This window comes from Cydia splendana, chromosome 5 (genome assembly GCF_910591565.1).
Source record: "Cydia splendana chromosome 5, ilCydSple1.2, whole genome shotgun sequence".
Taxonomy (NCBI): Eukaryota; Metazoa; Arthropoda; class Insecta; order Lepidoptera; family Tortricidae; genus Cydia; species Cydia splendana.
The window spans coordinates 23,501,533-23,514,513 of NC_085964.1; the positions used below are offsets into that span (position 1 = coordinate 23,501,533).

A 12,981-nucleotide genomic window follows, 5' to 3' on the forward strand; every position below is an offset into this window, starting at 1 on the left:
CTTGTGTAGCAACGAGCGACACAGTATCTTTCTCCAGCTTGTTACTAGCGAACACTGTCGCAGCTTGTCCATGAACGGCCCGGCCGTGACAGTGGCGTCTTCGCGCTGCTAATTCGAGCCGAGCGTCCGAGTATTGTACGACGCGGCGAGATGACATGCGGGCGGAGATGGAGTGCTTGTGTAGGAACGAGCGACACAGTACCTTTCTCCAGCTTGTTACTAGCGAACACCCTCGCAGCTTGCACGTGAACGGCCCGGCCGTGACAGTGGCGACCTCGCGCTGCTATCTCGAGCCGAGCGTCCGAGTATTGTACCGTGAAGACGACGCGACAGGAAGACATGCGGACGGAGATAGAGCGCTTGTGTAGGAACGAGCGACACAGTACCTTTCTCCAGCTTGTTACTAGCTAACACCCTCGCAGCTTGTACATGAACGGCTCGGCCGTGACAGTGGCGACCTCGCGCTGTTATCTCGAGCCGAGCGTCCGAGTATTGTACCGTGAAGACGACGCGACAGGAAGACATGCGGACGGAGATAGAGCGCTTGTGTAGGAACGAGCGACACAGTACCTTTCTCCAGCTTGTTACTAGCGAACACCCTCGCAGCTTGTACATGAACGGCTCGGCCGTGACAGTGGCGACCTCGCGCTGCTATCTCGAGCCGAGCGTCCGAGTATTGTACCGTGAAGACGACGCGACAGGAAGACATGCGGACGGAGATGGAGCGCTTGTGTAGGAACGAGCGACACAGTACCTTTCTCCAGCTTGTTACTAGCGAACACCCTCGCAGCTTGTACATGAACGGCCCGGCCGTGACAGTGGCGACCTCGCGCTGCTATCTCGAGCCGAGCGTCCGAGTATTGTACCGTGAAGACGACGCGACAGGAAGACATGCGGACGGAGATAGAGCGCTTGTGTAGGAACGAGCGACACAGTACCTTTCTCCAGCTTGTTACTAGCGAACACCCTCGCAGCTTGTATATGAACGGCTCGGCCGTGACAGTGGCGACCTCGCGCTGCTATCTCGAGCCGAGCGTCCGAGTATTGTACCGTGAAGACGACGCGACAGGAAGACATGCGGACGGAGATAGAGCGCTTGTGTAGGAACGAGCGACACAGTACCTTTCTCCAGCTTGTTACTAGCGAACACCCTCGCAGCTTGCACATGAACGGCCCGGCCGTGACAGTGGCGACCTCGCGCTGCTATCTCGAGCCGAGCGTCCGAGTATTGTACCGTGAAGACGACGCGACAGGAAGACATGCGGACGGAGATGGAGCGCTTGTGTAGGAACGAGCGACACAGTACCTTTCTCCAGCTTGTTACTAGCGAACACCCTCGCAGCTTGTATATGAACGGCTCGGCCGTGACAGTGGCGACCTCGCGCTGCTATCTCGAGCCGAGCGTCCGAGTATTGTACCGTGAAGACGACGCGACAGGAAGACATGCGGACGGAGATAGAGCGCTTGTGTAGGAACGAGCGACACAGTACCTTTCTCCAGCTTGTTACTAGCGAACACTCTCGCAGCTTGCACATGAACGGCCCGGCCGTGACAGTGGCGATCTCGCGCTGCTATCTCGAGCCGAGCGTCCGAGTATTGTACCGTGAAGACGACGCGACAGGAAGACATGCGGACGGAGATAGAGCGCTTGTGTAGGAACGAGCGACACAGTACCTTTCTCCAGCTTGTTACTAGCGAACACTCTCGCAGCTTGTACATGAACGGCCCGGCCGTGACAGTGGCGACCTCGCGCTGCTATCTCGAGCCGAGCGTCCGAGTATTGTACCGCGAAGACGACACGGCAGGATGACATGCGGACGGAGATTGAGCGGTTCTGTAAGAACGAGCGACACAGTACCTTTCTCCAGCTTGTTACTAGCGAACACCCTCGCAGCTTGCACGTGAACGGCCCGGCCGTGACAGTGGCGACCTCGCGCTGCTATCTCGAGCCGAGCGTCCGAGTATTGTACCGTGAAGACGACACGGCAGGAGGACATATGGACTGAGATGAAGCGGTTCTGTAAGAACGAGCGACACAGTACCTTTCTCCAGCTTGTTACTAGCGAACACCCTCGCAGCTTGTACATGAACGGCTCGGCCGTGACAGTGGCGACCTCGCGCTGCTATCTCGAGCCGAGCGTCCGAGTATTGTACCGTGAAGACGACGCGACAGGAAGACATGCGGACGGAGATAGAGCGCTTGTGTAGGAACGAGCGACACAGTACCTTTCTCCAGCTTGTTACTAGCGAACACTCTCGCAGCTTGCACATGAACGGCTCGGCCGTGACAGTGGCGACCTCGCGCTGCTATCTCGAGCCGAGCGTCCGAGTATTGTACCGCAAAGACGATACGGCAGGATGACATGCGGACGGAGATCGAGCGGTTCTGTAAGAAACAAAGGATTCTAAATAATGACGTTGAGGTTTTGGGTTGCAATAAAGTGCTCAGTGATCTCGATGACCTGCTTCTTCCAATTTTTCTAATACAAGTCACTCTAAACAGGATCTGATGACGGCAACGTCCAAAATACAGATGTAGTGTATAATTATTTTCCATCCTATTTTCACGGAAACATACGAACGTGTCTTGCTATTTCAGTCAGTCTGGGTACAAAAAGTACTGAGGTTGACTGAAGTGGCATGACAGATATGAACGTTTCCGAGAAAATTATGTAGGACTACATCTGTATTGATTTGAACCCTTTCAATAATTCTACTTACATTAGCTACATCAACTGCCATGAAGAGAAGTGCATCTTGATCCCTCGTCCTCACGGTGAACGCCACGCTGAAGTACCGTCGGTCGGAAGGTCGGAATCCGGAGCGTTTGAGTTCGGCGTAACCCTCGCCATTGAACCACGCAAGGGAGGGCTCGCCGCCGCGCGCTGGGTTGTACCATCTGGAAGGATAGGTACGTGGTTATTTGAATACGAGTATGAAGTACGTAATTTGTCTTCCAGTCAGGGCGGGCTTAAACTATGCTGGTGCCCTTGGGCACATAAGAATTTGGGGCCCTTTTGGAAAGTAAAGAGCGAATTAAATTAACATTTTACTACTATGATGATTATGGGCCTTGTGTGTGCCCGTGTGTGTGTACGTATGGTAAAGACGGTACTGCTTCCAGTACGTATAGTGATCACAGAAGATTTTTCCAAAAATATGATCCAAGGGAACCGGCTGACGAAGACAGCGTTTGGAAGTACTGATATGCCATCGGAAAGTTGGGAGGGAGTCATGTCCTTAGCCTAGCCAGCTGACCCTAGCCAGGAAAATAAAGTAGGATGCCGCACATTGGTAGGTTGTTAACCAATGGTATGACGCCAACCACTGAATGGTGCTCACCATTAGTAGGGTGTATTGGTAGGTTGCCGACCACAAGTAAGGTGCCAAACTTTGATTAGAGTGCTGATGACCATTAGCAAGGTCCTCATAAGACCGACGATCTAGTTTGTACTTGTAGATAAGAATAAATTACCTTTGCGTGCACCCCGTGCACTGTGCCTCCTTCGGCTGTTCCACAAAATTCCACAGCCCCACCCGTCTCTCGTCGCAGTACAGTGCGTGCACGCACCCCGGCAGCCCCCCACCCCCGCCTAACCAGAGGCGGGTGGCGTGGAGCGACACAGACGAGCCTAGGGTGGTGTTGGAGACAGTGGTGGAGGGTTTGCCGGCACGCTCAACTGTAAGGCGGACGGTGTTCCATACCCTGGAAAAACAAATATGATGACATAATTAGGGTTCCGTACCCAAAGGGTAAAAATGGGACCCTATACTAAGACTCCACTGTCCACCCGTCTGTCTGTCTGTCTGTCACCAGGCTGTATCTCATGAACCGTGGTAGAGATAGTTGATATTTTCACAGATGATGTATTTTTGTTCTCCGTGAGAACAAATACTAAAAAGTACGGAACCCTCAGTGGGCGAGCCCGACTCGTACTTGTCGTTTTTTTATTTAACAAGGGAAAGGTTTTAAAACAATATAGGGCACGAACTTTCTTTTCTACATGATTAGCAACCAAATCATGAAAGTTCGGATTCAGCAACAAACTTTAAAGGGGCTTACTGATTAACAGTCCGCCGGACGGTATCGGCCTGTCAGTTAGAACAACATTTTGACAGTTCTGAACAACTGACAGGCCGATACCGTCCGGCGGACTGTTAATCAGTGGGCCCCTTAAGCGCCACTTGCACTATTCCACTAACGCGGGGTTAACCGGTTAAACCTGGAGTTACCATAGTTATCAGTACAATTTGCCACTAGTTTAACGGTTTAGCCGCGTAACCCCGGGTTAGAGGGATGGTGCAAGTGGGCCTTAGGTACCTCACCTCTCAATATCCACCGTATAAGTGTTATGGTCTGCATCGTCGTGTATATGCTCTAAGACCTCCGGGTGAGTGACAATACCCTCTCCATCGCCCAGGTCCCACGTGAGTTGGAATTTCTGCATGTGGACTGACAGCTTCATGTAGCTTGGGGTTTCCTGAAACAGTGCAAAGTTTTGTAAAGGAGACATTCTGATTGTGACGTAGATAACGATGAGAGCCATCCCACACTAGCGTCTTTTGAGTGTCGGCGTGTAGTCAACACTATGGAAAATGGCGTCGCTGCGCAGTTGTGCTAACGTTGCGTCGAACAGCAGCCAGAGTTGAGCAGACGTTCGGTAGACGCTAGTGTGGGGTGGCCCTGAAGGTCAAGCTTTAGATACACCTGGTGAAGGTTCAGGAGCACTCACATTTGGAGTAAACCATTAAGTAAGAGTTGACTTTCTCTGTTAACTCTTACTCTGTTCTCTGACTCTGTTTTATGTTTGTTGTGTTGTTGTTTCATCTCAAGTAGCGGCCCATGTGAGACACGTGAGACAGCAGGAGACGTCGCTGGCGCTGTGAAGGCGCGCGAGCAACTCTGTGACGTCACTGTACTTATTACCTTTAACACATTCAACACCAAGAACCCGACTGTCGGGTACACTGTTCGTAGCGACTACGCGCTACATACGACGAAACCGTGGCTACGCGCTACGAGCGTAACCCGTAGCACTTAGTGGTATTGAATGTGTTAATCCAGTAACTTTGTCGAATTTTGTAACCTGGCTCTTTTGCGTCAAATCCGGTAGTTCTGATTTTTTGCAGACTTGTTTATGATGTTGGCCCAATGAATAATCCAAGTTTGTGACTTCGAGCGCCGAACGCAACTTTGTCAACCCTGTTTGGGGGGAGGGGGGCGGTCCTATCTTGTGGCTACCGGGCCAAATCAGCTTTGATTGACCTTAGAAACAATTGTGCCAACCGGCATCGCCTGAGACTAAAGTGTATACTCACTCCACTTACTTAGCCTACGAATACAAGTTCGAAAAAGGCATCTTATACATTTTGAAAGGCTTTATCTCGGAAAATATTAGATGTACAGAGACAATTCTAGTGTCTTATTGTAGCAAATTTAGTCTACTTTAAAAACGCCCTAGGGAGTTACTATCAAAAACTAGTACTTTAGGGTTATAATCGCCCAAATCTAAAAAAAATTGCGGTTTACTCGATTTTTGATAAAGTTGCGTTCGGCGCTCGAGGTCACGAACTTGGATTATTCATTGGGCCAACATCATAAACAAGTCTGCAAAAAATCAGAACTACCGGATTTGACGCAAACGCAAAATGTATAATTACAAAAAATTTAAAATTGTATGTATGTATAATTGTGGTATTACTTGGTCTCCTCCGTCATCTGTAGTAGCAGCCCATCACGTACTGCTCCGTCGAAGGAGACGGCTATAGACGCGCGTGACAGCAGGAGAATCGCTGGCGCTGTGTAGGCGCGCAAGAAACTCTGTGACGTCACTGTGTTCCATACCTTGCTCTCATCCGTCATCTGTAGTAGCGGCCCATCACGTACTGCTCCGTCGAAAGAGACGGCTATAGACGCACGTGAGACGGCAGGAGACGTCACCGTCGCTGGCGCTGTGTAGGCGCGCGAGCAACTCTGTGACGTCACTGTTTCATACCTTGCTCTCATCTGTCATCTGTAGTAGCGGCCCATCACGTACGGCTCCATTGAAAGAGACGGCTATAGACGCGCTAAAGACGGCAGGAGACGTCACTGGCGCTGTGTAGGCGCGCGAGCAACTCTGTGACGTCACTGTGTTCCATACCTTGCTCTCATCCGTCATCTGTAGTAGCAGCCCATCACATACTGCTCCGTCGAAAGAGACGGCTATAGACGCACGTGAAACGGCAGGAGACGTCACCGTCGCTGGCGCTGTGTAGGCGCGCGAGCAACTCTGTGACGTCACTGTGTTCCATACCTTGCTCTCATCTGTCATCTGTAGTAGCGGCCCATCACGTACGGCTCCATTGAAAGAGACGGCTATAGACGCGCTAAAGACGGCAGGAGACGTCACTGGCGCTGTGTAGGCGCGCGAGCAACTCTGTGACGTCACTGTGTTCCATACCTTGCTCTCATCCGTCATCTGTAGTAGCAGCCCATCACATACTGCTCCGTCGAAAGAGACGGCTATAGACGCACGTGAAACGGCAGGAGACGTCACCGTCGCTGGCGCTGTGTAGGCGCGCGAGCAACTCTGTGACGTCACTGTGTTCCATACCTTGCTCTCATCTGTCATCTGTAGTAGCGGCCCATCACGTACGGCTCCATTGAAAGAGACGGCTATAGACGCGCTAAAGACGGCAGGAGACGTCACTGGCGCTGTGTAGGCGCGCGAGCAACTCTGTGACGTCACTGTGTTCCATACCTTGCTCTCATCCGTCATCTGTAGTAGCAGCCCATCACATACTGCTCCGTCGAAAGAGACGGCTATAGACGCACGTGAAACGGCAGGAGACGTCACCGTCGCTGGCGCTGTGTAGGCGCGCGAGCAACTCTGTGACGTCACTGTGTTCCATACCTTGCTCTCATCTGTCATCTGTAGTAGCGGCCCATCGCGTACTGCTCCGTCGAAAGAGACGGCTATAGACGCGCGTGAGACGGCAGGAGACATCGCCGGCGCTGTGAAGGCGCGCGAGCAGCCAATGCCGCCGGGTAGGGATGTCACGGATACTGTGATCTGGAGAATAAATTTAATTATTTTAAGCTAAAGATATTAAGGTCAAAAATACTACAATGACATGATTAAATGAACGAATTGTAAGCTTGTTTAACAACTGAAAAAGCGCTTCAAAGCTTCAAAAATTGAGGCCCCACTCCTGTCGAAAAATCCGAGTAAGTTCATATAAGTAATTCCAGTGTGATAACCGCCTAATGCTTTACTGTTGTAGTCTGGTGGACTTTTTTTTAAAATTTACAAGGCCGGCTGCTTACTCTTGCTCATTCGTTAAGCATATCATGCCATACACAGTACCACAGTATACAGGCAGAGTGACGGTAACTGGACCAAAATATTAACAGATTAATGACCGTTTTCTGATGAAAGAAGCGCCCGGTGCCCGTTACTTTGTCGGAAGGACGACATTTGAAAGATCGTGGGGCACTTCTGGATGAGATTAGCTCAGGAGCAGTCAAGAATAGGTCAGGTGGCGTACTCGAAAAGAGGCCTATAAATAAATAAAAAAATATATATATAAAAATCATTTATTTCAGAAAACAGGTTCCATAATATGGTTAGTAACTCTTAACTTAAGGGGCTACCCGAGGTTTTCATCGATTTTTGACAAGTTTTGAATCGTATCTCCTTTTTTTGCACTACAGATAGAATTATAAGACAAACGGTTATCGGTTTTTCAATCTTTTATCTCCGGTTTTGTCCACCGGATTTTGAAAGAAATGAATACTTATTTTTTTATGATTTTTTTAAACAATGTCTAAAAAAAGACTTTTTTCGTATCTAGTTTGCAGTGAAGGATCTTACATGTACTAAATCAACATATTTGGGTTTGTCTTTGATGTCTCGAAAAACGTGTCCAAGGTTTTAATTTTAAACTAATTAACACAAAAGTTATGGCCAGAAAACCAGTTTTTTAGCCTAAAATTGTTCAACTTTGATGCCAAATATCTCGAAGACAATGAACTTTGAAGTAAATATGGGATACTATATTGCTTAAAGCTGTTGCTGCTAATATAATAAGCTACAAACAACTTTAGAAAACTAAGGGATTCAGATCGAAGGTCATTGGCGTGGGGTAGCCCCTTAACAACTATGTTAGTTTATTTGTAAAAAGACAGGAGAGAAAGAGCACATAAAAATAGAACTAAAATTAAAATAAATTATAAAATAACAAGTACGTGAGTTATAAAATACAAGTGCATGAGGCGACGGAGGGGGGTGGTCGCGTGTATTTTTGTGTTGTTAGCACAAAAATACACGCGACCACCCCCCTCCGTCGCCTCATGCATCCCATGGCCTCCTCATAACATGCAGATCCATGAAGCGGCCGAGGACGGGCGAATCCAACCTGTCCGCGATCATCTGCAGGATACTGTTGCCGCTCCCTCGCACACGTCGTATGACGGACGCTGACTTTTTGCGTATTATCGCATAAAAATCGTCGACGGCCGCGTCGGCAATGCTATGCATAGCAGTGGGTGATAAAATGCTGAAATAGTGACTCACCGAATCCGCAGCATGTTTGGCTCTAGCTATCTTGTCCTGTAACTCCTGCAGTCGAGGCCTAACGAGGCCGGCGGCTCTCTCGTGCTCTTTCGCTCGCGCTGCCGCTGCTGCTGCCAGGGCTTCTGCTGCTTCGCTTCCACGAAGCATGTTTCCGCGAATCTGGGATACTGGAGGACGTACAAGTTAGATTGTTAATCCGATTCAATAGCAATTTTATTGATATACTGGATTGAAACTACGGGAGAAGGGTATACATAGCAATTCATTATTTATTTAAACGGGTGTCCTCTAGTCTGTATCCTTAGGTATTTAAATAAAAGTAAACAAACTATTTGTACATTTTCAGGTAGCTATAACATTTATTGGTTAACCGACCAAATACAAAACCACCTGGATCTGTCACTGAACGACCTGACTTTAACCTACATTATTTGATCATGTAATGTTTTCATCTACCCTCAACTGGCTTTTAAGGAGCCATTTGGGGGTAGATTTTGTTAACTTTTATTTAAATACCTAAAGGTACCGGATAATGTAGGTATCTAATTTTGTAAGGCTCCAGTGGCGAGCACCTAGCGGTGCGTTCGGCTTGGTTTGCAGCGTGGCGATGGGCGTCCAAGGTATTTGAGCAGCGTACACTGAGGCTTATATATATTATATGAGTACCTAAGCTTGTATTTATTTAACATGTACGCCGCCGCACCGCACGCCCCACTCAAGCGTCGATTCGTGAACTAATAGTCGTGATAATTATGCATTGCTGAGTGGAGATCATTTTTGCTTAACATCTTGAATTCTTTATTTTAATTACCTTTTCCTATGTCATCATGTATACATGTTATTTGTATCACTTACCATGCTCCTGCGCTGCCCCAAGTGCGGTATCCCCATGTCTTTGCAGTTCGGTTAGCTGTCGTCTGAGATTATATCGTACTCGGCGTCGAATCTCGCTTGCCTCGTCGTAGAGGACTCTTGTCGTTGCGAATACTCTGTCCGCTTGCTCGTTAGCTGCCGCTGAAATAAGTTTTTTGGTTAAAAAAAACTTCATAATAATAGATGATTGAAAAAAAACCAGACAAGTGCGAGTCGGACTCGCCCACCGAGGGTTCCGTACTTTTTAGTATTTGTTGTTATAGCGGCAACAGAAATACATCATGTGTGAAAATTTCAACTGTCTATCACGGTTTATGAGATACTACCCGGTTACGGACAGACGGACAGTGGAGTCTTAGTAATAGGGTCCCGTTTTTACCCTTTGGGTACGAAACGGAACCCTAAAAACTGAGTTGCCTAAATTGCCTTATATATCTAGCAATATACAATCTTTACGGGGTAGCTGCTTTATGATTGACAAAAAATGTTAGCACTCAAAAGTGTGACGCTTTTTTGTCGTGAAATTCTTGATAATTCATGTTGTTCCTATCGGCGATGACCAAGGGGAGGGGGAGTGGCATACCTATAGTCTGTGCGACACGGGCGCTAGGCCTTGCTCCAAGGTCCCGCTCTTGCCAGCCAAGTCCCCGTAGCACCACGCTTACTAAATCAGCTCCTCTTCTCAAATGGTCCAGTTGACGACGGAGCTCTGAAAATAATAAATCAGTCTTATTTATTTGTGGCGCAGACGGTATCGGTGACTTCGGCCCAACCAACTACCTGAACTATCAAGCCAAGCTAAAATGAGCATGGCTAAGGTCATTGAAACAGATCTAAAGGTTGCCAGACTAAATTGGCAGTGGACGAAGCACGTAGCTTGTAAAACCGCTTGAGAAGTTCTTGAGAAGTGATCTCTCCGACAGTGGCGGATTTGCAGTCTTTGCCGCCCTAGGCCCCAGGCCATATAGCCGCCCCTTTCGCAGCACCCATCATATTGACTACATTTTAAGTTGTTATCATCAGCGAATTTTTTGCCACAATTTGCCGCCCCTAATTTTTTGCGGCCCTAGCCCGGGCCTACTGGGCCTTAGGGCAAGTCTGCCACTGTTCGCAGAAGACAGAGCGAAGTCAGCGAACCACAAACAAGGTAATTGTAGACACCGGTCTTTATGTTGTTTTTACTCAGCAGAGAAGGCTAATCAATAGACTTTTTTAATGACAGTGAAATGATGAGATGTTGTCCTTACCCTCAGCTTTGCTCAGCACCTCAGCAGCTCTAATCTTCTGGTCACTAGACGCCTGTTTGGCCTGCTCCGCCGACCCCATCATGGGCGCCATCTTGGCGGCGCTGGCGGCGGTCCCGGCGGCGGCGTGCGCGTGCGCGGCGGCGGCGCGCACCGCGGCGGCCACCGAGGCCCAGGCGCGCGCCGCCGTCACGCCGGCGGAGGCCAGCGCGCGGGTGCCGGCGAATAGACTAGATAGATGGGTGGGAATAGATAGATGGGTTAATTGGAAATAGTGACGTAAATTCATAGAATATATAATAGTAGTTTATGTGACTGCTACACAATGAAAGGCATTAAAATACGAGTGTGGGTTTATGAAACGAATGAAATGAGTTTCATAATAGTATCACACGAGTGTTTTAATGCCTAATTATGTACATTTACATACACTGCTTTATCTACACACATATTATAAACTTTCTATGATATATTCACTAACCTCATATTACAGCCGACATTGGGGCACTTTCCTCTCTGGCGGAACTCGCGGATATGAGCTGGCGTCTCCGAAATATCTTTATCGCACATTTTACACGAAACTTTTGTTATAGTTACTTTAAAAACAACAAAACAAATTATTTTTTACTTACAAATTAATTGAAATATAAACTGTACGTCAAATGGCGGCAAAAGAAAACTTTTTTCACGCATGTCACGCATCCGAAGTTTTTTTTTTATATAATTCAGAGACAAACTAGAGTCGGGGTCGATTACCATATCGTCCGATACCAACTTACATGCGGGATTTGTCAATATTGTATGCAATTGTCATTTGATTTCGAATAAAACGTCATCTCGACTGATATTAGAATAGGGGTCAAATCAAATAGCTTTTTTAGTCAGAGATGTTCGAAATTTAAAATGCATTACCAAATCGATTTTGATATAGTAATGAAGCTATTACCACATTTTCACAGATAAGAAATTTGCTGTAACAAAACAGTTTATCGTAATGTGGGCCATTATTTACGGATTTTGAAGGCGTCATAGAGAGTTTATGATATGTGTGTAGATAAATGTTTTAAAGATATACCTATCATCTAAAGTGATCACTAGACGGTAACTTCCGATAACCCAAAGTCACTCTGATTTGTTTCGTTCTGGTTCAATTTTGCGCAATCACCAGCAAACACAGTTGGTCCCCGGTCAAAAAATGTCTTGGCGAAACTGTCTGACCGCGTTTAAAAAACGATATCGTCTTCAGCCTAGTGAGTCATTGCCAATATTTATTGAGTAAATTAATGCAATTTAAAGAAAATGTATCTCCTTAACTTATTTATTTTCCTCGATCCGTATCTTAGACTGTAGACTGATTCTGAATACTTTATACAAACTCCAACGGTGTCAAAAATGGTTCTTACCTCTTATACTCTCTCGCTTTTGCCCCAAGCTCCTTCACATGTCTCTCCACCGCGTCCAAATACTTCTGCTTATACGCCGGCGTCAAATTGTACAGAATGCCTTCCTTCTCCTCCGCCGCGGGAGTGAGCAAATCCAACTCTGCAGCTAAGGCGGGTAGAGAGAGAAGGAGAGAGCGTGCGCGGAGTAGAGCAGAGCCGGCGTCTTCCACGAATGTGTGGTTGGAGAGAGATAGCACGTCCTGGAAGTGAAAGTGAAGTTTTAACGTAGTGAGGGATTCATATGAATATAAATTTAAGAAAAAGGAGTTTTAACAGAAAAAAATCCAAGGATAAGACAAAAATTCCACTCAAAATTTGATAGGAAATTATTTACGAAAGTATCCTTACCTCTAGAATAAGCCTACATCGCAGCCCAGTGTCTCTAGCGGCCGCCATTCTGGGCCTAACCTCTTTTTCCATTGCTGCCACCTTAAATCAATAAACAAACTATACTGCATTATCCATTTGAAATGTGATGAAATTTAAACAAAATCTGTTTGAATTGTGTTTTGACATGTTACATAATTATGTGAGACCGCGAGTCAGCGAGACGCGCATAGGCGTCGTTTAGAATGTAGTTTAATTATCTGTGTGACTAACTGACTGTGTGTGTGTAAAATGCGGTAGATAAAATGATCAATGATTATACCTTGTCTCCAGCCATCCAAACGGCATCAGCCAGTCGTGGAAGGTCTTCAGCCTTCTCATGCCAACTCTCAAAAGTATTCTGTAGGCCTCGGAGACGCGCGTACGCATCGTCTATGCTGTAGTTTAGCTCTTGAACCGCGGTGGATTGCACATTAGCCTACGAAGACCAACCAATTATTGCGTTTTTATAGAAAAACAATCTTTATATCATCTAAA

At 47.2% G+C, this 12,981-nt stretch overlaps 1 protein-coding gene across 1 annotated transcript in view; it reads right to left on the reverse strand.

Annotated features, from left to right (window-relative positions):
- Positions 1–12,981, reverse strand: part of LOC134790403 (laminin subunit alpha-1) — a 113,326-nt gene that overhangs the window by 14,140 nt on the left and 86,205 nt on the right. Inside the window, exons 15-25 of the mRNA XM_063761170.1 lie at positions 12,767–12,922; positions 12,466–12,546; positions 12,079–12,317; positions 10,679–10,905; positions 10,015–10,140; positions 9,414–9,572; positions 8,559–8,725; positions 5,997–7,055; positions 4,327–4,481; positions 3,476–3,706; positions 2,722–2,899 (exon numbers count right to left, since the gene is read on the reverse strand). Of these exons, the coding sequence (XP_063617240.1) occupies positions 2,722–2,899; positions 3,476–3,706; positions 4,327–4,481; positions 5,997–7,055; positions 8,559–8,725; positions 9,414–9,572; positions 10,015–10,140; positions 10,679–10,905; positions 12,079–12,317; positions 12,466–12,546; positions 12,767–12,922 (2,778 nt within the window). The remainder of the gene's footprint in view (positions 1–2,721; positions 2,900–3,475; positions 3,707–4,326; positions 4,482–5,996; positions 7,056–8,558; positions 8,726–9,413; positions 9,573–10,014; positions 10,141–10,678; positions 10,906–12,078; positions 12,318–12,465; positions 12,547–12,766; positions 12,923–12,981) is intronic.